Source organism: Rousettus aegyptiacus, unplaced genomic scaffold (assembly GCF_014176215.1).
Source record: "Rousettus aegyptiacus isolate mRouAeg1 unplaced genomic scaffold, mRouAeg1.p scaffold_m13_p_4, whole genome shotgun sequence".
NCBI classification, from domain to species: Eukaryota; Metazoa; Chordata; class Mammalia; order Chiroptera; family Pteropodidae; genus Rousettus; species Rousettus aegyptiacus.
Window position 1 is genome coordinate 24,541,459 of NW_023416307.1, and position 27,262 is coordinate 24,568,720.

Sequence of the window (27,262 nt, forward strand, 5' to 3'; positions counted from 1 at the left end):
TGTGTATTTGCTTGTTTGTTTTATTTAAGGACTATATTACCTTTCTCCCACCATAATAATTAGTGCTAGGGTTACAAAGGCCATAGAATTTCAGAGAAAGGTCAGGTTCCTATCAATAAGCAGAGAAATCTTCAGGAAGCTGAAATGTTGAGAGTCACTAGAATTTCATAGACTATAGACTTTTTAATTGGAAGAATTTCTGGAGAGACTTAACTCCACTCCCTAAATTTCTAATGATATTATTGAGCCTTGAATAATAGTGACAGAATGGTGTCAGGGATGGTGTGGGGCAGAGGGAACCTTATAAATTAGGCCTTAGAAGAGGGAAGATCTAAGAGCCACAGTAGGGTGGAGAGATCAATTGCCCGGTTATTCAGATTTGTTTTAACCTTGGGCAAAAGTGAATTATTTGAACAGAAGAAACCGACAAATTAATATGAACAAAATATAAAACATTTAAACATGGCTCATGTTAGAAAATAATACATGAGATCAGGGAAGTTTTTTGAAGGATAGAGACAGAAGAGAAGCATTACAATTTACTTGGAAATGAGGCTTTTCCAGTATAAACTTAGAAAACAAAAGGATAATGCTTCTTCCTTTTTCTTTTTCCCCTTTTCCCTACTCTTCCCAATCTCTCTCTCTCCCCTTCCTCTTCATTCCTTTCTCCTGTAGTATCACTCAACGAGAATCCAAGCCGAGTGACACAGAGCTTTCCTCAATTGCTGTGTCTCTAGTGATCAGGAGGATGCTATCCAGGGAGTTCATGAATTTACTTGCTGTGTATGGGGGCAGCTGTGCCAGGCAGAGACTGGCAGGGTGGGACATAGGGCGTTCTCCTCTATTTTGAAGTCTCCCCAACCCTCACAAACAGACATCTGGATTAAGTGCTGCCTCTGTTAGAAAAAAAATACAATAATTAAAAGGGACAATTCAAATTTTGAATTTCATATGGAAATGATTAAAAGTGTGGATATTGTCAATGGAATACATCATTTTTGTTCACAAAAAATCTACAGAAATATACTGTCATAGTAAAGGCACTATGATTTTATTTTGGAACTTCTGCCTCCTGTTTTCTTATAATTTCTAAGCAAATATCTAAAATTAAAAATTGATCAGCCTTTTCCTACTAATCTTACCATTAAATCTTCTCAATGTTATTATTTTTATTATTATCGGCATAATAATTGAGGAATGAATGAAAAAGAACCCAAACTCTAGGGTTTGCTCTCAAAGGCTTTTCAAGCTCTAGAATGGGTGTTGGAAAATTTAGTCCCCAGGAACAACCATGATACTGATAGTTTGGTTAGTTAGTTTTGATGATTCAAAGTACCTAGAGAATAATATTCTGTTTCATGCTGAAAAATAGGAGTCCTTTCTTCCAATCAGAAGTATAAGGACTCTTGATATATGGTGAAGCTTTGAATACTGGAAGAAGAGTCAAAATATATGAAAGAATTTAACTTTTCAGAAAGGTTCTATCCTTTCTTATGGGCAGCCAATCAACTCTCAAATAACTTCCAAAGTGAGGAAGAAGTTTCCTTTGGGTGGGTTAGATATTTAAGGAAAAAGATTTTGTGTATTTAATGGAATTACCACTTTGAATCAACTCATAAGCAAGATATGTTGACTTTCTAGTTCCAAAATATGTGTCATATCAGACCGTGCAGCTTTCTCTGTCTCCGATGATGCCGCCTTAGTTCAGCTTTCATCACCTGTATCAGGTCTTCCCGCTCAGACTCATGCCCATGTCCCACTAGCTCTCACATAATATCCAGTGTTATCATTTTATAGTGTAAACAACATCACCTCCCTCTCACGTTGCCCCACTGCTTAAAGTCCTGCATTGAGAGAGATTTGGATTTCACTCTAATGCGGTCCCCCAAGTACTCCACCTTCCCCAAACCTTCTGCTTTCTCTCCAGCACTCTGCTGTTTGTTTCATGAGACCTTACCACAACTCGTAAATATTTTGTTTGCTTATTTTATTCTTGCATCATATTGCCTACAGGATTGTATGATTTACAAATCCTGGGATTTTTTTTCTGTTTCTGTCTTGTTCATCTTTATTTCCTAGTGGCAAGCTCAACATATAGTAAGTATATGGTAGACTTTTTCCCCAGTTGTTTTTTTTTTTAAATCAAACATTCATTAAAGAGAATTTTGCAATGAATACCTGAATACCCACCACCTTGTTTCTACTGTACTTTTTCATCACATACCTTTTCATCTCTCAATTTCTCTGCCAATACATGGTGGGCTTTTAATATACTTGTTGAACGAATGAATAAATGAATAAGTGTTACTCCTTTGGTCGATAGCCCAAAGCTGTCTATTCTGGTTTGCCCCGTACAAATACTGAGAGCTTCCTTGATTCTGTGTGGTCACAGGGTATTGGGAACTGTTTTATTCCCTAGAAGATGTATCTTGCTGAGCTCTGTACCAGGTACTGTGCCAGATACCGGGGATTCAGAAATAAGGACAAATTTCCTGACTTCCAGGGGCACATCATCTCCTAGAGAGAGGAACTAAATATGTTAGCGATGGAAGAAGAAAAAGTAGAAAATGTGGGCTAGTAACTTTTTTTTTGCACACATGACTTTTTAATAAAGACTGACTAGTGTTATCTTAATGTTAAAACTGTCTTATTTCTTGGCATTTTGTGGTTTCTGTTGCACAAGTAGATAAAATCAATTGTTGACTTGGCTAATACCAGTGAAGGGACATTTTATGAGTCCTATTTCAGTGAGTGACAAATGCAAGCCTATTTAAACCATAAAACTTCTGGCTTTTCTTCTTTTTTAAAAGAGTTCTGTACACATCATTGAAACATACAAGTAATAGAAGCAAAGGACAAGCATGTGAAAAGTGTTCCTAATATAGACTAACTATAGTCAAGATAAAGAACATCTCTGTCTGGTCTAGAAAACTGAAAGAGCAGGTAGGGCAGGTTGAGCTTTTTTCCCTTCTGCACGTAGATCATATTTTTCCAAATTGTGTTTGACTATATTTTTTGTACCCTGTGATTTATTATTTTGATTGCTCAGAGGAAATGCTTACCTTCAAAGTGACATCCTGGGGCAGTAGTTTACAATATTCTTTATTAAGCTCTGCTTTATCTATTCACATTGTTTTAATTCTTATTTTTAGAGAGAGGATTTTAAGAAGGTCAGTGCTGTATCTTTGTGATTGAATTCCAGGAGTACTTAGCAGGGGTCCATGTAATAAGGGCGTTGAATCATTGTGAACTAGGAATGCATCCAAGTTTAGGCTTTAACTGAGAATCCTCTGTTAAATATTTAAAAGTGAAAGCAATCCTTCAAAATAGGCATATGTGCCTGGACAGCACAGAAATGGTGAACATAGTACTAGGGTAAGCAGAAAAAGCAAAACCTGGGAACTGGGCTTATTGCTTTTCTGACCTCAGCTCTCTCCTCATACCTCTCCTTTTATTTGATAGTGTACTGCTTTCCAACATTTTAGTGACTCCCATCCCATCAACTTGCATTCGCTCACATTGTCCTCTCATAAGTTCCCATGTGGCAAATATTTCAGGGCCCAGTGTAGTTCTGACCTGGATTTGTTCCCTTGCTTTGCCACTAGTAGCTGAAGGTCCTTGAATGAGGAATATATCTTTTATAAATTCCAGGTTCCTTCCTCTTAACTGGTAGACCTTAATACCTATTTCAAAATGTAAGACATGTCCACCATGGAGAAGAGCCTTGATAAATGTTAGGTTTACCCTACCATTTTAAGATCGATTGCCACCTGTATTAGTGAGAAATGATAATTTGGGGGGGAAATATGGATTTAGGCACCTGCATAGTACACTATGAGGGAAGAGCAAATCTGGAGGTAGATAGTTTATTTATAAAATTAGACTTAATTTTTTTTTTTGCAAAAACCAACAAATACATGTTCAAATCTGATTTATCTTCAAAACACGTGTTTGTTTTTGTGTTTTTAACAAACATGCAAGTTAATTTGGCGTGCCAAACATCTTTCTCTCTAGCTGTCTTTGGAAAATTTTTTTTTCATAACAGAAAGGTGAAATATTGTCTAAAAACTATTTACATTTTTACCCTCCAGAATTACTAACATTACTATTTATTGAGAAGAAAGAAAAACTGCAAGGTTTGATCTTTGGCATTCACATTTGATTCAGCAGTATAATTAAAAACATAATTGTTTTTAAGATAAACACTTTGAAGGAAATTTAATAAATCTTGTTTTTTTGCTCTGCAGAGGAGCCACTGTATCAAAACATTTAACTGGAGCTGTCGCGTTCCTGCTGGTAGAATATTACTTCCAGCCTATTTATTAGCTTATCTTCCTGTGGCCCAACACACGCTTCCCCACCCCGCACTCACTCCACTGAGTGAAAAGCACAGAGAGAAAGCAATTTCTGTTCTCTTCCTCTCTGCCAGCATCACGCAAGGCAAAGCAACATCACAAGTCACAATACCTGAATTTACTTTGATTATATTTTGTTTCTTATACTTAAAATTATTTTATACTATAATACTTACTGGGTTATTTAAAACCAATGTCATTGATTTTAAACTATTATAAAGCCAGACTTTTAGAGGCATTTGAAACAATTCATGAACTATGTCTGAAAGGAGATAATTGCCTCCAACTTATTCTTTTGAACTTGAAGTAAAAGAATTTTAGGTGTCAGCAGTTTACTAGAAAATAACTTTACGGGGTGCATGTAATTTATTCATATCTTTTTCTATATTGTAAACAAGGATATAATACTTTCTATAGTAGCCATGAACAAATTTTTAAAAATATATCCTTTAGTATAGAATAGGTATCAAGTGAACATTTTAAACATGATTCTGGTAAACCTCTTATGAGCCTACTTTCCAGAAAATTTTTATATGAAATTTCATGATTAAAAAAAAATACCTAAAGTATAGATTTAAGCTGAGAAAATAGGGTATGTGAGGTAAGGTCTTTGAAGTACCTATGGTCTGATGCAGAATGTAATATGTACAAAAGAACCTAGAGAAACATTTATCTCAAATTTCAGGCAAGATATAAGAGTGCATAGAGAATAGAGAGCATTTTAGGTCACATAGTGAAAGAAGACACAGTATTTAGCTAAAACAATGTTGTAAGCAACATACACATGTGCAGGGCCAATTCACAGAGTGCATACAAGATCAATTAGAAATTGTACTGTGATAGCCACATATTTTGGAGAAAAATTCCCAAGCCAGGCGGATGTGGATTGGGATAAAAACATAGGCAGTATACACCACCATAGCAACAATGGTTAATAAGATGGTATTGAACATGGATTGCTCCCAGGGCTCTAAGACAGCACAGCAGCTAATGATTTGGTATTGATAGTAGAGCCAGGAGAAATAGTCTTTCACACGCTTGAAATCCATGGTTGGCTCCTTCAAGCTGCGGAAAGTCTGTCCTGTTAAAAAAAAAGGCAGGCAACAGGTTAGAAGAAAAACAAGATGAGGAACCAAACACAGAATCTCCTTAGATTTTTATGATTTCAACATGTTAAAACCTTTCAAAGAATTTTACTGAATGACTTGATACTAATATTAGATAGAAGTAATAAATAATATCTTAATCATACACATTAATAATCTTGCCACTACTAATAATTACTACTAGCATTAACAGCAACAATATTATTAATAGTAACTTTCATCTAAAAATGATAATTCCTAGCAATAACTCTAGTGATATTAGTATCTAAAAATTAAGGCTAACCACATTTTCTTTAGTCATGTATAGAGATAAACATAAACTATTTCCTACTACTTACATTCTGGAAGAATATTTAAAGAATTGCATACAGAAAAGACTTAATATAGCAAGCCTGTGGCTGCTATCATTAGAAGGGCCCTCTGGCAAATTTGGCCCTTGGCTGGCATCTGGGATCTTGGGTTTTGGAATGGTCTGTCCATTCCCTAATGGATAGGATGATTCACTGCACCTAGACTGTGCAAGCTCTGTAATTAATGGTGAACATCTGTTTATTTTAGGAGTCTGAAATTTTGGTAATTACCAGGTAAAGGGTGTCCGCATAACCCATTCCAATAAAAACCTTGTTGCTGAGTCTCTAACGGACTCCCCCGAGTGGGAATATTGCATGTGTATCACTGTACTTTTTGCTAGTAGAGACGGGAGCATACTTGGTGTGTCCGCTCATGGGAGGGAGAGAGCAGAGGAAGCCCGTAAATGGACTTCTTCAGACTCCACCTGTGTCTTTCTTCCTTGCTGACCCTGTAATAAACTACAACTGTGAGTACAAATATGTGCTGAGTCCTGAGAGTCTTTCTTGTGAGTCACTGAACATGTGGGGACCTCTGAAACAAATGGGAAGCCCAAGTGTACCTTTGGGTGGTCATTTTTTAATTTCTTTTTTTTGATATGAAACTCATAAAAACCATATAAGTATGTTTTGTTGGCCCTCAGGACAGTTATAATCACATGTAAATCTTCCTAGAATGAAGAACATCTATCATTTCTTAAGATGATTCTTAAGATTTTGTGGACCTTCATAGACACGATGGGTTTCTGTGGGGGTACAAACTGACTTTTATGCCTGTTTCGCTTATCCCTAAGGATGCAATGGTGCCACATTATCTAGGTCCAGTTTGAGAACTTTCACTATTCAAATCAGAGTTAAAATATTTTGAAGATTTTTTCTATCTTCTGATGTGAAACTTTCTATTTTTTCTTTGATTCTCTTTTGAGTAAAAGAAGATATTTTTGTTGTGGTGAAATCCTCAGGCTTTGGGGAAACTCTCATGATCCTAATGCCTGGCATGAAGATAGTTATCAGTAAATACTTGCTGAATGAATGAGTAAAGGAATGAATGTTACATAACCAACTTAAAAAAATAATTATAGATCATTCTTACTCCCATCCTAAGTGGGATATGGTTTGCTGTTGTCGACTTTCAATAGCTTGGCTTTGACAAGTAACACTGTCTGAGATGGGTAATTCCCACACAAACTTAAAATGGAAAGTCTTTGTGTTACCAGCTCACAATTATCTGTAATAATGGCCAGGATAATTCAAATAAGCAGGTAATACAATTGAAGTTGTTTCAGTTTCCTACAAAAAGAACAGTCAGCCTCCTCTCTTTCCTAGAAGCCAGAGGAACTAAGCAATTGGACTTAAATGCCTTGTCCTGGTAGGTGGACCTCGGTGAGAAGCTGCCTCTAACAATTCTTTTTTCATTCCCAGCTCTGGTTGCAGAAAAAGAGCTATGACCAGTAGTGTTAGGTCTTGAAGGTAATGAGTGATGGCAGGAGTGATCATTTCAGTGAGTGAAAATGTGTAAACATCGAGATTTTCCACAGAAAATTAGAACTGATCACAATTTGAGCTTTTAAGCTGTCCCACTAGATAACTGTATATTTCAAACTAAACTTAATTTTTTAAAATCTCATTCATGGCTACCCACCCTTGCTTCCTCTGCATTATCTAGACAGAGTTTGGGGTGATGCCAGATAACGGATTAGGGTGTGAGAGAACATTCATCAGCTGTCAAGTTCCAGGCTGTGCTAGGTGAAGGTGGGAGAATGATGGCTCAGACAGGCAGAGACCTGTTGCTTAGAAAGCTTGGCCCACTTGGGGAGACAGGTAGCAATTAAATAATATAGACAAATATATAATTATCAGCTACATTAGACACTAAAGGAAAAGCAGTGTATAAGGGGCCGTGGGAAACCTGGTCCAGTCTAAGCATGTCTCTGAGGAAGAGGTGTTTGAGATAAGATCCAAGGGATAATTGCAAGTCGAACAGACAAATGGGTAGTCAGGTAGGGAGAAAGGCCAAGACAGAGGGATCAACTTGCATTTGTGCAAAGGTTAGATATGGGAAGGGGCTTGATAGGCGGTGGATCGGGGCAGAGAATGGAGCACAGAGATCTGGTGAGGGAGGCTGGGAGTACGAGAAGACTGAAGAGGAGGAAATGATCAGAGTGAGGCCAAGCACTGTGGGGCCCAGTTGGATAGGCTAAGTATTTTGGTCTTTATCCTGTGAGTGTGGGGGCTCCACAGGTTTTTAAGAGGAGAATATTGTGGTGGGTGTGAGAAGATGAGGCTTTAAGCTCTTATGGACATGTTGCCTTCCTTACACTCTAAAACCAAACTGAAATGATTTTGAATACCAATCACTTCAGAAAATCTATGTCTTTGCTCACTTATGGGTAGTACTTGTTCAGAATCAACCATGTACTGAAAGTCTGTTTAAAATATTAATACGCTTTTAACTTTTATAAATGAGTTAAATGATTCATTTAGAAATATTATTGAATTTTTCTCTATACATTTTAGCGTTTCAAAATGAACCAGTTAATTGCCTGGCAATTGATTTCTACTCTAAAATTAAATTCTTGCTTGAATAGCCCCAGTGGACATCTTAATTATATACAGCCTTATGAGAGACCCTGAGGCATTCAGCTAAGTTGTGACCAGGTTCCTGAGCCATAGACTCTGAGATAGTCAATGTTTATTGTTTTTAGCTGTAAAAATCAATCAATCTATCTATCTATCATCTATCAATCATCTATCATCTATCTATCAATCAAGAAAATGACAGATATAAAGCATACCAACATGCATTACACCAAAGGTGGATACCTTGATGACATACTGCTAAAAATATAAAGAATAAGATTAATATAAGATTAATATTAATATAAAGAATTAAGATTTTTTTTCTTGCCAGTATCCACAGTCCCCAGTATCATTTCCCAGCCTTCTCAGTAGCCAGCTCTGACATATAAAAAGTGATTTTCATGGTCACATCTCACTTTAGTCTCATGAAGTCTAAGAGTCAGCCAATAAGAAGCACTGATTTTTCCCTTTCTTTGATTCTTTTTTCTTTATTGATACAAAGTAATTTTAAAGATTATTTATTGTTACTTATTATGAAAAGGTGAGAAGAAAGAGAGTTTGTTATTATTGTAAACCATCTGCTACAATATATTATTAAAATATGCATTACATTTAGGCTCTAGATCTGCCTAAGTAATAAATTTCTACTGCCTTTTGAGTCTATATTTTAATCTCCTTCAGGACTACATGAAAGATGTAAAAAAATCTTTAGACAATTTAAAATGAGCAACATGGACAGGAGATTTATTAATTCATTAAACAAATACGTTTTGAGTACTAATTACATGGTTTCTTCTGAGTAGTAAAGGCTGCAGAAAGAATCTATGCCATTGCAGATAGGAGACGCTTTTATAGGCAGCAGCAAACTAGATCGTGAAAGTGCAGGGGAGGAAAAATAAATTTCTTTCTGCCCTTGTAAGTTCTTCTGGCTGGTCTAATAATCAAATTGACATGCGACAGATTAACAGAAGAAAGTAACCCGATTTATTATTTATGTACATATGGGGGTTGCATAAGACTATTGAACCTGAGGAAAAATCAGGCAGTTGAGGCTTATATGCCATTCTACACTAAGGAGAGAGAGGCAGAGGTCTAGGGCTTCAAAGACAGAGTAGGCAACTCACAGGCTTGCTCAGGAAGGTCTTTGTTGGTGTTCTCTGTCCTTGGGAACTGAAATGGTAGAATGTTAGGCAACTGGAATGAGAGAAGAGCTGCAGGTGTTTTGGTAGGTGAGAACTGACCTGGGGGATATTGCTGAAGAATTGATCCTACAGTTCTCCACCACCTAAAAAAAAAAAAAAAGTACTACAAACTATTGGATTTTCTCAGTAAGGGATTTCCCTTTCTAAATACTAGCTTTGGAAAGTAAATCTTCCCTCCTGAGGGGAAAAAAGCTTTACACATTTTAGTTTAAATTTACTTCCAAAATGTCAGACTCTGAGGCTGAAGAGAAAGGTCAGAAGGATCTGCAATTAATTTTGGGTGAACTCCTTCCCAACTTATTTGATATTCTACATCAATCACTCAGCTTTTTTTTTTTTTTTTTTTTTTTTGTGCTTCATATCTGAAACCTGAAAATCTGAGAAGTGAAAAAAGTGTCCTGCTGCAGAAAGAGGTGCTGTGTCTAAAAAGAGACCGTGTCTGTACTCAGTAGTGCTCCTTGGAAAGAAGTCAACATGACTTACTCACATTCAAACCTTCCTTTAATTAAGCGATTTATTTTTAAAGAGTACGTCATGGAAAGGGGGATAAGATAAAGTAAATTTACAGTAGGGAAGACTGGTAAGCACTGCCTTGACAGCCAATCAAGGCCCGCATCAACTGTGTTAAATCCTTTTGGTAGTGTGTATCCATGAGCTCGTCACATGAAAATGGCACTTTACCTTTATGGTCTTCCTCCTAACCCACGGCATTAGTCTAATCATGAGGGGGGAAAAATCAGGCAAATTCTAATAGAGGAACATCCTAGAAAATACCTGACCAGTGCTCCTTAAAACTCTCAAGGTCATCAGAAACCAGCAAAGTGTGAAAAACTGTCATAGCCCAAAGGAGCCTGAGGAAACATGATGATTAAATGTAATGTGTTATCCTGGATGGAATCCTGGAACAGAATTCCTCCCCTGCATTTTCACGATCTAGTTTGCTGCTGCCTATAAAAGTGTCTCCTATCTGCAATGGCATAGATTCTTTCTGCAGGTAAAAACTAAGGAATTCTGTGTAAAGTATGGGCTTTAGTTATTAATAATGTATCAAGATTGACTCATTCATTGTCACATGTGTCATATATCAGTTTAAGATGTTAATAGGGGAGACTAGATGCAGGGTATATGAGAACTTACTGTACTATCTCATTTTTTTCTGTAAGTCTAAAACTGTTCTAAAGAATAAAGTCTATTAAAAATTTTGGAAGACAAAAAAAGAGAAAGTCTTGAAAGGTCCAGAGTTATCCCTATTCCAAACTCCAATGAACTTTGCTTATGTTGTTCTGACCTTCTGAAAACTCTTCCTAAAAACTCTAACATAGCTAAATAATACCTTTCATAAAGGACTGGATTTCAAACATTTTTTAAACATGACATAGAAAAAAAAGTACATTTTACATTATGATCCAGTCTACGTACACACAAATAGCCGTATAACTAAAGTAAGCATCTCTTAAAATAATATTTTAAGGGACATGCTGGCATTTTCTTTTTTCATGCTGTTCTATTTTACTTGATTCTATTGTATTCTATATTATTCTCTTTGTTCATTAAAAAATATCTCAATTGTGAGCTACCACATTGATTTCTTAATCCTTCTATTTTAAAGCTTAACTCAAATGTGACTCTTAAAATATCTCTGCACTGTCCAATATGGAACCACTAGTTACGTGTGGCAATTTAAATTTTTAGTATTCAATAGCCACATGTAGCTTGTGGCTGCCATACTGAACAGCATAGAGATAGAATATTTTTATCAATGCAGAAAACTTGTCAGTGCTGTGGACTCTCTCCATCCCTTCCTTGGACTAATGAAATAGCCTACCAACTTGTCTCCTTACCATCTTCCATGCTGCTGCTGGAATTAACTTTCTAAAATTACACGTTCACTTCTCTGCTTGAAATCCTTCAATGGCTCTCCATTTCAAACACGGGAGGCCTTAAGGACCTTCAAAGTTTGATTCGTTCACCTTTCCAGCGTCATCTCTGAATTCTCCTGCTAAATGCCATGTTTTGAGCTTTCATGTTTTAGTTCATTCCCTTTTCATTTCTAGAAATGTTTTTGTGCCACTTCCTCATCTAGATAAAATCATTTTACTCTCAAGACATAGCTCCTATGTTTTCCTTTCTAGAGAGGAGATCTCTCAAGAGATCGCCCTTCCCAAGAAAAACATATTGGTTTTTTTTATGTGTTACCACTGTAGCAACGTTTTAGAACTTATACTGTATTATAATTAACCACATACAATCTGTTTCTCCACTAGAGTATGAAGTCTGTGAATATCAGAAATATGCCGCAGTCATCTCTTTATCACCAATGCCTGGGATGTGGGATACTTATATGGTGGCTAGTGAGCTGGTAGGTTGGCTGGTTGACTGACTGAATTACAAAGTTACCAAAGGCAGGAACTGAACTTGTACTTATTTAATATTTCTATAACACAATGTTGGACACTTAAAATATGCTTATGAATTCTCTTTCTATGCTTTCAGACAATTAATTTGAGACAGATTGTTTCTGAAAATCCAATACAATTTGTCTTTTGTAGACTAGAAGGGAGCTAGTACTAAATATATTTTTAATAGAACAAATGCTTTTTTACTTTTTCACACACTGTTAAAAATTCATGGACTCTCTAGGGAATAAAAAAACACTTGTGAAGTGGTTTTAAATTCCATTAAAATGGCTTTTACAAGTGCTTACTCTATGCGAGTAATAATTTAAGATGGGTGGGTAGAAAAGTGGTTGTAATGGGAAAAAATCCCAGTATGGAAACTTCTGGAGACCTGAATTCTATTGTTGCCTTGCCTTTCCCTTCCCTTCCCTCCCCTCCCCTGCCCTCCCCTCCCCTGCCCTCCCCTTCCTTTCCTTTCCTTTCCATTCCTATTTCACTCCTTACTTTTCTCTTATTTTTACTCTTTTCTCATTATTTTCTTCCTCTATTCATTCATTCATGCATTCATTTTACTGTGCGTCCTTGGGCAAGCTCTAAAACTTTTCTGTGTCACAGCTTCTCTCTGTAAAATGAAGGTAATCGATAATCGCCTCTAAGTCTGTCTCAGCGGCATGGCTAGGAGTATAGGGAAAGATTTTGAGCTCTTTAGAAGTAACAGTAATAGTGGTACTTATTGTTGTTCTTTGTGAACTGGTATAAATTTAAATTATTTGTAAGACTTTACTAAATTATAAAGTCAAGAAGTCTTTGTGTAATATTCTATAATGGCTACCTCAGTAATGGAGTGCTTTTTATAGAATAAAAAAAAAAAAACCTCAGCCTTTATTTATGTTTGCTAATTGAACTGCCTAGTACATTGAAAAACAAACAAAAAAAACAATTCAGATATGTAGCCACTACCGCAAACTACTACTTGAAAGGCACTGCAATCTCTAGATGAATTTTAAATGTGTCTTGGGCAGGGCCACCATATGCCATTGTGTGGACTGTGCACTGCACCAGCCACTGCTTTAATGTGAAGCAGTTCATATGATTAATAGCAGAACCTCACATTGTGTCTGTGTAAGAATCAGGAACGTTAGTTTACTGGCTTCCCCGTTTCCAGATATTGTGCTCTAAATTTTCTGTGGGTGACCCCAATATTTTCTGTGCCCCATAGAAAATCCCACCCTTGCTTAACATTTTCCTGTAAATTTCCTTTCAGTCTTAGAATACTCTCCAACCATCCTTTGACAAGTAAATCCTCATGCTGATACCAGGGTGAATATTAGAAGTTAGACTAGAAATGATGGACTTGAAGAAGTCCAAGTGTTTAGAGGGAGCTAAGAATAACAAACTGAAAGTTTGAAATGAATCAAAGCCAAAGAAGAAAATCAAACAACCACAGAGAACTTTCTTTACCCATTCATAAAATAGTTCGACAATTCTATAGACCCCTCAGAGAAATCAAATCATGTTACTGCTTTTAGGCAACTTATTTACTCTAAGTTTTATAATCTTGTACTTAGAAGTGAGTGAAATAATGCACCAAAAGAAAAAGTCTTACCAATAATTTAAGTTATCATTGGTACAGTGTTGGTTTGAGTTATACATGAGAGCATAGTGTTTTTGTGGCTACCTGAATCAGTCTTACTGTCTCCAATTTTTATTAACACTAACAAAAGGAGAACAATAGAAAACATGTATTTCTAGTTCAACTATCAGCTGAGGTCATTGAGTGACATGGCATGCGCTGAGTAACTGCATTTTCAAAGCAGGCCTTATTGTTTGATATTTCTGAAAGACTCCAGAGGGATTTACAAATGAAGGATTCTTGGCTGGGAAAGAACATTTGGAATTTGCCTTTAAGAGAAAATTTCATACCAGTTTAAGAAATACTAAACTCGGATTAGCGCAATCTCAATGTTGTGTGGCTATCAAAAAGAAGATCTATCTATCTATCTATCTATCTATCTATCTATCTATCTATCTATCTATCTATCAATCATCTATCTAGAGTAGCAAGTATGTTAATGTTGAATAGATGATATAAATAGGAAGAGAAATGTGTAATGGGGGGTAAGATATCTTGTTTCTGCTGTCTTTTCATTTACTCATATTGAAACAGGGCAAGTATCCCTGTTTATTTCTGCCAATATTAGAGTGGAGAGTAGGGCTTCTGGGCCACGTTTTTAACTATCATGTCATTTTTTAGGCTGAACCTCTTAATAACTATTTTATATGAGAGAGAGAGGAAAAAAAAAACCCTGTTATAAATAAATAAAGAAAAAAGAGCAGAAAGAAAAAAGAGCATAACTTCTGGGTAGCATTTTCCTTCTGAAGATACTGTCCCCAAGGGCTGCCAAATTGTTTTTAGAAGTAAAAAGTTAACAGAGCTGCAACACTACCAGTGGCCTTAAAGTCAATAAAATTCATTAAATGTACATACATGTTAAAGCAGCATTTTTCGCAGTAGTCAAAAAAGTGAAAGCAATACAAACGTCCTTCAGCAGATGGTTGGATAAGCACAAATGTAATATTATTCATCCTTAAAATGTAATATTATTCATCCTTACAAAGTAAGGAAATTCTGAGATATACTACAACACAGATGAACTTTGAGGACATTATGTTAAGTGAAACAGAAAAGATAAAAATGTTGCATGATTTCACTTGTATGAGATATCTAGAGTAGTCAAACTCATAGAAACAAAGTAGGATGGTGTTTTCCAGAGGCTGGAGGAAGGAGAAAATTAGAAGCTGTTGTTCAGTGCGCATGGCGTTTCAGTTTTGCAAAGTGAAAACTTTCTGGAGACTGCTTGCACAACAATGTGAATGTGCTTAACACTACTGAACTGTAAATTTAAAAATGATGGAGATAATACACTGTTATGTTATATATATTCTACTAGAAATGAAAAAATTTAAATGTCCATGAATATCTCTAAAAATTATAAAGGACCAAAATTTAAAACCACACTTTAAAATAATCTGAATAATATTTTTAAAAAGTCATTGAGATTCTCAGTTTGTCATGAGGCATTACTATTCTAGCAAAATCACATAGATATACCATCCAAATCTGAGTAAATGAATAACCTGAAAGATCTTTAAGTAATAATTGTGAGGTCCCAAATGGGGTTTCCTTCTTGGTTTTCAAGATATAAGGAAAATTGAGAATTGTCAAACTATTAAAAAAAACTTCTAAGAGAAGGATCGACATGTTTAGGTTTATTCTTGACATCAGTGAAATTCTTGTAGCTTAATCTCCTACAGTACATGTGGGAATTATAAATTCTATGATATGAAATTCTAAAGATATGAAATAAGAGGCTCATAAGACCCCAATACCGAGAGCACTTAAAAGGGAGTAAGAGTGCAAAAGTGGCTAAATTGTTCAGCTGAAATTACTTTTCTACTGTTATTACAAACCTCTTTCCTGAAAAACTGTGTTCCATGCATATCTTAACAAGTCTACCTTTCTTTTTTCATCTCCACCTCTTCTTGACCATCAAACCCATAATTTGGTAAAAGAACTATTTAATGTTCATTTCTAAGGATTCGATCTTCTTAGGAGCTAGAAACTGGACCGCGAAAAATTAAGCCTTTAACACATATCTAATTATCATCATTATATTTGATATGTCTTTAGAAACAGAAGACTTTTTTCCTCAGGGAACAACTCGAAGGCAAGGAAAGTGCGCTATTACAATACTGATTTGTCAAAAGCATATCTGGTGATTATTCATTCCCAGAGTTCTGCCAAAAGAAATCTGGTTGTATAGTCAGTAAGTCAGCCAAGACTCTTCCAATAGTATTTTCTAATACCAATTTCTGTTTTCTTTGTTTAGTTTTGTTTTTGTAACAATGCGTAGATTTGCTCATAAAACTTTATTTTTTTATTTTTCTGTCCTTTGTCCTCCTCTTTCTTGTCTTCCTCTTTCTCATTCTTCTGGCTTATTCTTTATTCCTTATTACACTGCCTGGAAAGCTTCTGGTGATGAGTAGTGTTTTTCCTGTTTTGTGAACAAGAACGCTGAAGTTTCACAGGTGTGATTTTTGTGGTGATAGTAATATAGCCCGTTGCTTCTCACTGCCCTTAACTGACCTGCTTCTGTCTCCCAGTTATTGCTGCTTTTAGGAAAATGAGTGGAGAGCTAGGTTGACTCTTAGAGTCATGGAGATAGACCCTTTGCTGAAGTGTTTTTTCTGCCAACTCCCAGATCAAGGGATGCTTCCCTATGGGCTGGTTAGCACTCTAGGTCAGTTAGTTTCTGAAGTGGTGATTTGGGTGATGGTGACATAGCGGGAGGAGAGAATTTATGACATAGGGGGAGGAGAGAATTTATGACATAGGGGGAGGAGAGAATTTATTTTGTAATCTTGTACTTAAAAGTGAGTTACTCAAATGATAAACTGTACTAAAAGAAAAAACTTTACTGACAATTTAGCTGAGTGTGTTTCTTATTATCTGGGAAGAGCACTGTGGACTGACTACTTACTGTTGGCTTCATTCTCTTTCTCCTTCTCCCAAGTATGTGGCTGCCTGTATGTTTGTAGTGAAAAGTAGAGAAGTATTGAACTCCAAGCTTGCTCTTTTAAATGGGTAACAATTGTTTGTTTCCTAAAAATTTTGTCGATTCTCAAGTAAATGTGGAGAAGGCTAATGACAGCTGGGCATATTAAGAAAAATATGTTCAACCAACTGATTTTGTAACCAATTTAACAACAGGCCTAAACTAGGTGAGATAAAATGTTCTTTTCTCTGTTTGTCAAGAATACCAGAAGGAATATCCCAAGACATAAAAATATTTAAATTGGCTATTGTATGGTTGAGTCAAAAAAATATATGTCTACATCTTGGTAGCTGTGAATGTGATCTTATTTGGGAAAAGGAGCTTTGTAGATGTGATTAAGTTATGGATTTCAAGAAGAGATCATCTTGGATTACCCAGGTCAGTCCTAAATTCAACACAAGTGTTCTCAGAAGAGAGACGCAGAGGAAGAGGTCATGAGAAGACAAAGGCCGAGATTGGAGTTATGTAGCCATAAGCCAAGGACTGCCTGGGGACACCAGAAGCTGGAACAGGCAGGGGAAGATTCTCTCCTAGAGCCTCTGCGTGCAGCCCTGCTGACACCTTGATTTCAGACTTCTATCCTCCAGAACTACGAGAGAATACACTTCTTTTGTTTAAGCCACCAAAGTATGGTACCTTGTTACATCAGTCCTAGGATCTCTGGGACTGATTTAGATCTCTTCCTTAAAAACACTAGAATCTTATAATGTAGAACTCTTTAGGGAACAGAAACAGCCTTTGTGAAGTATCACTGTGGCAGGCACTGGCTAGATACTTAAGTGATTCTTATTTTTTTAAAATTAATTATATTTATTGAGGTAACACTGGTTAATACCATTATGTTAATTTCAGGTGTACAACATTATAATTCAAATCTGCATACTCTATTGCATGCTCGCCACCAAAATTTAGTTTCTATGTGATATATATGTGTGTATGTGTATGTGTGTGTGTATATCTATATCTATATCTACATATCTTTATTAAACCATTGATGGACACTTAGGTTGTTTCTATGTCTTCTGCCCATTTTTTTAAATCATATTTTTTTGTTGTTGTTGAGTTGTATGAGTTGTTTATCTATTTTAGATAATAGCTCCTTATTACAGGTGTCATTTGCAAATACCTTTTCTCATTCAGTTGGTTGCTTTTTTTGTTTTGTTTTTAGTTTGATGTAGTCTGATTCATTTATTTTTGCATTTGTTTCCCTTGCCTTTGGAGTCAAATTCACAAAAATAGCTACCTCTAAGACCAATGTCCAAAAGTTTAATGCTTATGTTATCTTCTACTAAATGATTCCTATTTTAAAGATGAAAACAAGGCCCACAATCTCACAGTGGACACAAGAGTTGCTGGGTGTGAATCCTGGTAAGAGGCAGCTTGATGAGCAGCTACAAGTTCTGGCTCTGGGTTCTGTCTGGGTTTGACCCTGGCTAAGTTCCTCAACCACTTGGACTCAATTTCCTCAACTGGACAATAGCAATGATAATAGAATTTTATATGATTTCTGGGAATATTAGAAAGTATTTAGAATAATACATATGAGGCCTAAATGAATGTTAACTATTGTGATTACTACTCACAATACTACTATACTATTGCTAAGGCTATGAATACCAGGCAAAGAATAAAAGAGAATAAGATCATTTTTAAGGCACAACATGTGAACTTTATCAGTCATCAAATTAGAAACCACTTTTAGAGAGATTATTCTTCAGAGTATTTATTCAGTTCGCGTTGGCTGTCATTCAGTAGATAAAAAACATATTACCTCATTTCAAAGATGAGGAAACTGGGACTCACTAAGTTTTGTGCCTTGCTGATTAAAGCCAAGGAGGAAATGACACTGATTTAGTCCTGGATTCTCTCACTCCGACATGGTCTGTCACACCACACTGCCTCGTGAAGCAGTTCTTTACAAATGCTGTCTAACAAGTATTTTTTGAAATAGTAAAATCAGCCTATCTTATCAATAACTTTACAGTAATACTGGAGTTGCCCAAACTGTTTTGAAATGAACAAATTGTTGTCGATCATTTCAGAACCATAAATCTCTTAAAAGACTGTAGCAAAAGGGAAGGATTAAGAAATAATCATTCAAAAGATCTCTCTCTCTCTCTCTCTCTTTTTTTTTTTTGTCTACACCTACTATTATTTTTTTTCCATTTGCTATAGATTTAATAAAAATGGGGCAGGCAGGTAGGGGTAATCTAGTTTCTTTTTCTCATTTTATTTGATTCTCTTTCTTTCTTAAAAATAAAAGAAACAAAGAAAATGAATGTCTTACTATGAACACTGACCATCCTCACTTTCATTGTTAACATTTTTGAAAGAAAATGTTTTCATTTTTTCATATTTCTCTCTTAATTTGTCCCATCTGGTTAACTAATAACTTACTAAAACATTGTCTCCTCTCTTTCATGAAAGGTACTCCAGGCTAAGATGCTGCTCCACTTAAATAAAATATGAAGGATGCTGAAACAGAAGCAGCCTTTAACCAACAGACCCATAAATAAGACAGTAGATGGTGCTATGCATTCCTAACACTAGCGCTTGTTCTGGGATTGGCCAGAGCTTCTTAACCTGGAGGGCAAGGCCTTGGGAGGGAGGGCATCTATGAACTCCTTGAAACATTTGCAAATTTTGCACAGGGACTTTTCCGCATGTACTTCAGAGAAGGCTGTAATGTCTGTAAGCAAAGAACCACTGTTTCAAGGCCTCACTACTAAAGCCACATTTTACTCTCTTGTGTCATTTCAAATGCCATTACAATATTAAGTATATAGTAAATGTCTGTTGGTTGCTTTAGCGAGAACCAGAAGCTTCATTTTCTTAAAGATGTCATCTTATAATCAAAAGGGTCAGATTTCTAAAAGTGAGACTCCATGATATGATCAGAAAAATTTACCTGCCTGGGAGGGTCCAGGTTTGGATTCTTGTGCTTACTCTTCCACGGAATGGTCCTGTGTGGGTTACTTCTCCTTTTGGAGTGGCTGTTTCTTCATCTGTGAAATAACGATTTGAATAAACTCAAAGATGTCTTCAAATTTTAAAACAATTCTTAGAGTTTGTAAACTAGAAATACAGCTAGGCAAAACCTAGAAGTGTTCTGAAAAGTTAAGCATTCTTATTGTAAAAGTAACATCCTTGAGAACAATCATTCCTGCATTTTTGGCCTTCAGATTGGTCCAGAACAGTCATGAGCCAGAGGTCAGGTGGTCCAGCTGGGGTGATCTGGTCAAGTAAACATTTTTTTTCCTAAGTTCTTCAGGGTCTATTAGAGGGTAATCTTATGGGATTTATACATGTATATCTCTAGGTACAACTGGAAGGTTTAAAGGTTTAAGTTCCCAGGCTAGTTAAAGCAAGAATAGAATTATTTTTCAAGCCTTAGCTGACTTGATTTTAACAATTTGGGAGCTTGATTATAATGACTCCATTTTATTTTTTTATTCTTCACTACATACATTTTATTTCCTCTCCTTCTAAGTAATTCCTTTCATGTGACAAACCCTTCAGAGACATATGATATAAGAGGATAAAATGGTGACTCCTATTGTTTTGGGAGAAGAATTCACCCTGAAGCCCATGGGGGGTACCGTGTTAGCTGTTTTGTGTTTGCATCCTAAATGTAGGAAACCCGTCGAACAATTTTTCTGTCCTATATTATAACCTGATTTTCCTGCCCATCAAAACCAGAACCAGGCCAACTTGATTGATGTTTTTCTTTGTTTAAAGTTTTAGACAATGAAATGTCCTATTAATAATGTAAGGACCAAGCTGTCTCTGTGGAGTAGATAAAGTATCTGCAGCATCAAGGAATAAAAAGAATTGGTGACTGAAGTATTAGAATCAGTTACATATTCTTTCTACACCTCATTTTTTCTGTCAATAAAGTGACAATAAGCTAATTTTACTTAAAAATTACCTTTTAACAGATGAATTAATAATTTACTCTTCTTAGGAGAAGATAAAAAACATAAGATTTCCCCCATGGTTGGGGAAAAGGCCAGGCGAATTTTCTCTGACAGAAGCAGAGGGAAGCATTAAAGTTACTGGGTTTCCATAGGTTGGTGACAGGTTGGCATTGCTTCTCATTTAGAAGATAATAGATAACTGGGTATGAGGAAGCAGTATGTTAATTCTGTCTGAAGCTCTTACACAAAAAGAGGACTATTAGGTTTTCAAAAGAAACAAAGATAATATAACAATCTTAGGTTTAGATTAGACTCTACTTCAAAGACTTTTTTTTTTTTCACTTTTTTTCTTCTGCCTCAGTGAACATTTATTTGATGCTTATTGGGCATGACATTCTATGAGGCACGACAAGTATATTCCAGAACAGAGATGAACTGGTACTTCGGCTATCTGTTGGAGGGATGTGAGCGAGAGCCAGAGAGGTATAATATTGTTCCAGAAAAGCTATTTTGGACATGTTATCATCAAAATTTTATCCTTTTTCTAATTTTTAAAATTTTCTTGTGCAATATTCTACTTATATTCATTCCCAAATTCTCTTTTTAATCTTTTCAGAGATCTTGAACTCAAACTGATAACTTTAGCTTGAAATTCCTAATTGACATTCTTCGATTTTATGATAGACCTGAAGGGGCAGGTATGCAATATTAAAATAGCAAGCTGTCACCCAGGAAACTGCCATTCTGTATTGAAAATAATAGCACACATTCATTAAGCAGCTCCCAAAGCTTTGTTATTTACTTTATGAGTATTACCTTATGCTGTTCACTTAACAACATTATAAATTTCTATAACTATTTTACAAATGAGGAAACTGAGACATTGAGAAATTTTAAAACTGACTCATAATCTCACAGCTAATGTAGAGTACACACTCTTAACCACTTTGCCAGACTGCCTCTCTATGCAGAGTTCTTATCATATCCCTGCAAATCATCTACCCATTCATCCAATCAAATGCTAACGAGTATGTACTAGGAATATGAACTATGAATAAGAATTACATAGGACTGTCCACAGGCCGCTTTCTAGAGAGGTGGAGGGACAGTTATGCAAGCATCCCCACACAGCCTGATAAGTGCTGTGCGTTATCACTAATTATCACTTATAGATGTCAGGGAAACATAGGCTATGCTGTGGCATAGAAGGAGGCTCTAACTCTGTCTGGAAGGGAGTGTCAGGACAGACAGATCAAAGAGTTCTTGTCCTCATCACTGTGTGCTTCAACTGTTTTGTAGCAGAAGGCTACAAAATGTCACCTCTAGAAAGAAAGGTCTTTGAAGCAAGGTCCTCTTCTGTGTTTTCCCCTGGCACCTGGCACATCATGGCTGCTCAATTAAAATCTGTCAAATAAATAAAAATTCTAATGCTCCATAATAACTCCATTACAACAAGGAGCCTTTTAACTTATTTCTAACTTGACTGAACATTCTTAAATGCTTCTCCTGTAAGCTTGAAATAAATGTTCCATTTTGACTTAGAAAATCAGTTCCCGCTCCCTTTTGAGCCATTTTCTAAAAAAAAGGCTATTCTAGGAAAGCTGCCACACCCATTACATTTTATTAGAACAATGTGTCCTGTTAAAACAGGTGTGTGCCCCAAGTAGAGATTCTGGGGTAGACCTGTAAAGTGAAGACTCCAGTGACTTTTTCCCCTCTTTTTTTTCCCAGTTATCTGTGGATTCCATGCTCTACTCTGTACTTATGAAATATTCTTCCTTCGCCTTTCCAGGATGGCTTAGAAATTTTTCTTTACCTCAACTTCTTCCCCACTTGGGAAAGTGGTTCTTAATTATTTACCACCCAATCCTCCAGCAGCCTATAAAAATCCAGGGCAAAGAGAGAGAAAGGCCAACAAAAAACTGAAAGCCCAGGCTAATAATTTGCCTCAGCAAGAATCTCTGTTATCATAAGGCGGTGTTTTATTTAGGTTGTAGTTCTCAGCTGTAGAACAAGTATGTGATTATGTCTTCCTTGTGCCTACTTGGAATGTGCTGGGGTTAATGTAATATTTTCCTTAGTGATACAGTGGCAAATCCAAGGTAGCAGAATAATGCTGACAGGGCGTGGAAACCAGATCTCCTAAGGGGAGAAGTTCACTTGGAGCTGGTAGTCTTTATGTCTCTTTCCAGAGTCACAGTAGCCAGGTTTGTACATGATTTTACATTACCTAATTACATAATTTTACTTACTAGCCTGATGCCACAGCTTGAAATTGTACCTCATTCTATTCCTGGCCTAATGTTTTTCCAGAACCTAGCTCCTTCTCATATGCTATATACTTCACTTTATTATTATTATTATTAATTTATTTTTAATGTCTGACATCCCTCTAAAACTTAAGCTCTTTCAAGGGTGGGAATTTTTACACGTTTTGCTTTTATTCATCCAAGGCCTAGAATTGACAGGGTAGATGCACAATAAATATCTGTTGAACAAATGAATTATTAATCCTAATTGAAGCAATATTAATAAATAACAACTGTGATCAAGTTTTTCCTACATTTATTTATTTTATAGACAAGTTGTCTACAGAGTAAAATTATTTGTAGAAATCTTCTAATTAAACAAAATATGAGCCATAGAACCTCTACCAAGGAATCGATGGTCAAAAACCACACAGAACCTATTTTCATCAGCATGATATGGTCTTCTAAACATTTATATGGAAAGATAAGCCTGTGTTGGTGGGAATGGAAAATCTGGAGATTTCCTGATGTGGGTAGATTTACTTGAATCCCGAAAGCTAAGGGTATGGTTTGGCTCAGTGTACTTGTAACAGTTCTTGGCAACAAGTTTAGGTGGTGCTTACTACCCCCACGAAACTCAGAGAGTCGCTAATTTTACATTCCCATTTCTGGACAAAGAATTATCATCCAATTCCAGAGTTCTTAGTACAGGATCAGGCAGTTTCTGGGAACTCAGCATATAAAAGATGAATAGAGGAGTCGATTAATTATTTGAGAGCTTATCTTGTACTTGAGATTGTTATAAGCACAGGAGACACTTCCCAGCAATGACATGTCAGTGTGCTCTGAGGATCTTAGTGGCTGCTCCAGCTCTTCCTTTCCACCAAGACTCCTCCTTCTGAGGCCAGACTAGTGTAAAGGAAATCAGGCTGATTTGAGTGTCGGGTAACCTCCCTCTCCCATTCAATGTGGCCTCTCTCAACAAGTGGCCTGAAGAACTAAGAAAGGACTAGACTTATCTAGAAGCTGGAAGAACAACTGGCCTTTCTGGGCTTGGATTAACACAATGAAGGGTGAGCCCCAAAAGATAGGGCATTGCAAGCAAATTTTCTATAGGACTACATTAATGACATTTGAGGAAAGCTTGGGCAGGTATGTAAACATATGCAAATCACTAGCTCCGTAATACCTGTGCTGCTCTTAATTATGTCATATATTTCAGCGTGACCCTTGGGAAAAAGCCTCATGTAAACTATTGGTCTAATGGTACATGGAGATTCATGAACTCCAAGTTCTAAACCCATCTTGTTTTTTTTTTTTTAATACCTTGGATAATTTACAAAAAAAAAACAGCTTTATTAAGATATAATTCATATACCATACAATTTACCCATTTAAAGTATACAATTCAATGGTTTTCTGTGTACTCACAGTCAGGCAATCATCGCCAGTCAATTTTAGGCCTTTTTTATCACCCCAAAAGACACCTTGCATTCTTTAGCAGTCACTACTCCTTTTTCCCTACCTCCGCCCCCCCCCAATTCCAGCCATATGCAATGATGAATCTACCTTCTGTCTCTGCCTACTGTGGATATGTTATATAAATGAAATCATACAACATATGGTGTTCTTTCATTTAACATAATCTTTTCAGTGTTCATGCATGTCATAGCATGTATAAGTACTTCATTTTTTTTTTTTTTTTTTTTACTGCTGAATAATATTCCATTATTCCATTCCGTATCACACTTCATCTATCCATTCATCAGTCAATGGACACTTGGATTCACTTTTTGGCTATTGTGAATAAGGCTGCTGTGAACATTCGTGTACAAGTTCTTATATGGGCATAGTTTTTCAATTCTCTTTGATATATACCTAGGAGTGAAATGGCTGGGTTATATGGTGATTCTTTTTGAGGAACTACCAAATTATTTTCCACAGCAACTCAACATTTTACATTCTCACCAACCATATATGCTGGTTCCAATTTTCTACCCCCTTTCCAACAATTATTACCATATGTTTTTTGATTATAGCCATTTGGTTGATGTGAAGTGGTATCTTTTGGTTTTGATCTTCGTTTCTTTAAAAACTAATGGTAGTAAGCACATTTTCATGTGTTGATTGGACATCTGTGTATCTTCTTTGGAGAAATTTTATTTCTAAAGGAACGTCTAAAATTCCTTGCCCGTTTTTAAATGAGTTATTTGTCATGCTCGCCTCGGCAGCATATATACTAAATGAGTTATTTGTCTTTTGGTTGTTGAGTTTTTCTTCTTTTGTCCTAAGAATGGGGAATGGTTGGAGGAAGAGAATCTCAGACTTCTCACCTGCTCTTATCTAGAATAGACTTTCTGCAACACAATTCTAGGGTGGATGAGATTCTGGTTGCTTTTCCCAGAAATATACCGTAGCCTTAGACTGGATTTGAGATTGAGAGGGAGCCCTGTATTCTCAGCTCTACCTTCCCAGGGTGGAGTACCATAATACCTGTCTGGAGGGGGCAGGGAAATGGGTTGTGGTTCAAATGCTACAAACTCCTGCTGTTCTTACTAAAATTTAGTAGGTTGTCTTGAATAAATTTTTCGTCATCTGTTGTTTTTTCTGAGGACAATTTCTAGAGATTAAATAGTTGTTTATAATTTTTATCGGTTATTGTTATGTTTTTAAAGAGTAGGTTCATGGAGCTCCTCATATCATTCTGGAAGTTGACGCCTATTTGGATAATTTTTGATCAAGGTTTTGCATTTTGTATAATTGGTGGTAAAATAGTTTAGGCCGACATAGAATTAGGAAGGACAGTTTTTACAAAAGTACTTTCAAATTTATAAATAGTGGGTTAAGAAAACTGATTGAAGTTGAGGGCTGGTTGACTTTCGACTTCATATCCAGTCAAATTCTAGAATGCCTATTCATTTGGTTCAACAAACCATTTATTGTTATTAAATAGTCATAGGGAAATATTTGAATAATGAGGGTGACAGTGCATTTCATGAGTTTGTTGTTGCTCTAGTAATCTATGTACAAAGCCATCATAACTATTGCAATGGTATTCAAAATAATGCCTGTTTTTAAAAGCATAGGAATAATTCAGATGTGAAAATCAAGTTATTAAAACCTCATTAGTTTTATGCATTAATCCAAAAAGTTCACAAGCAAAAATGACCATGTATTTCTTATTTTTTTTTTAATTCAAAAGAACTACCCTGCCACAGTCTTTTGAAAAACAACTTTCCCAAGTTCCCTGATGCATTTATTTGTAGTTTAGGGCAAAGATTTACATTTAACAATTCCTCAGATTCTTTATTTGATCTTGGGCTGAGCTCATATGTTCATTGCCAACCAGTTGAATGTCACTTTAGTTGAAACAGACCTAGAATCTCTGCTCATATTCCAAACCCTACTCTGCTCATTTCCCCCACAGCAAAATTAACTATACCTTTCTTCTTGAGTTTAGAAATCTGGTTACCTGTAAATGATCACTTAAGCATTTTTGAGAAAATCTGTACTGCGTAATAATTATGAGAAAATATTAAAATGTATTATTCCTTGGAAATTCATCACTTTCGGGGTGGTCGACTTGTGTGTATTTTGCTTGAAGTAGCTTATGGGCAAAAAATATTGTATAAGAGCATGAAATTAGATAAAGATGAATATTTAAGAATGAAACCAAGCACTTCCTAATGATATTTCCTGTAATAGTTATTACTGAACTACATAAAGATAAATAATGAAAATAATTTACAAAGTAATTTTCTCTTCTTTTGGCTTGGAAAGTTTCGATAATAAAGTTTGCTTTCTGTTGAGTGAAACATCTTAGTTTTTAACATAGCTAAAGTCAAATGGAAAAACCCATTCAATTCTTAAAATTTTAATGCTCTAAGTAATAAACTGATAAATTATATTAAAGCTTGGTATTATTTTTCCCCGATAAAGACAGAAATTCTATCCTACTAAAGCCACCGTACATTTCAAACTGAGGTTTTGGAAGATGCTTACCTCCTGGTTGCGTGTCTCTCCCTGCAGCTTAGGTGAGCGCCGGTGCTTTGGCCCCTCTCCAGACGCTGCGAGCTTCCCACTGCGCTGGGCACCTCAGGGCTTCCCAGAGTTGAGTGTTTGGCCCCGCCGTTTGCACTATTGCTAAAACTCCAATTATGCCAGACTGATTCTAGCGATTAATTATTGACGAAAGGAAAACACTCCCACGCAAACTTGTGTCCAACTGCACTGCTCCCAGCGACTCCTTCCAGAAGAGAATGACGGCTGCACCACTCCCCTCCCCCTTTGCTCTACGGTCCCAACTTCCCACAGGCTGCCACTCTGGGTCCTGGCAGATCAGGCTCGTCCTCGGAGGAATGTAGCCCAACGACTTTTACATTTTTAAATTTGGTTTGCTGAGGCTCCTTAGTACATCTCCTGGGATCAGCCTCTCAGGAGGGGGCGCTTTCCGGATGCTGGGGAAGCCTGGGCTCTGCGAGCAACCGAGGAGGC

The 27,262-nt window shown here is 36.3% G+C and overlaps 1 protein-coding gene across 2 annotated transcripts; it reads right to left on the minus strand.

Moving 5' to 3' along the window:
* Positions 1-2,924: 2,924 nt before the first annotated feature.
* SPTSSB (serine palmitoyltransferase small subunit B) lies at positions 2,925-27,241 on the minus strand. 2 transcript variants are annotated; one of them, XM_016149343.2, is made up of 4 exons: positions 26,771-27,241; positions 19,511-19,607; positions 9,630-9,673; positions 2,925-5,436 (listed from the first exon to the last, which is right to left on the minus strand). In XM_016149343.2, exon 4 carries the CDS (start codon positions 5,402-5,404, stop codon positions 5,174-5,176), a length of 231 nt encoding a protein of 76 aa, XP_016004829.1. In that variant the 5' UTR covers positions 5,405-5,436; positions 9,630-9,673; positions 19,511-19,607; positions 26,771-27,241; the 3' UTR covers positions 2,925-5,173. The 2 variants fall into 2 exon arrangements, with proteins under 2 accessions (XP_016004829.1, XP_016004819.1); XM_016149333.2 differs by lacking the exon at positions 9,630-9,673.
* Between the last annotated feature and the right edge of the window lie 21 nt (positions 27,242-27,262).

What these genes read in the sequence shown, in the direction of transcription:
- SPTSSB (XM_016149333.2), bottom strand. Translation starts at nt 5,404, where the DNA reads ATGGATTTCAAGCGTGTGAAAGACTATTTCTCCTGGCTCTACTATCAA.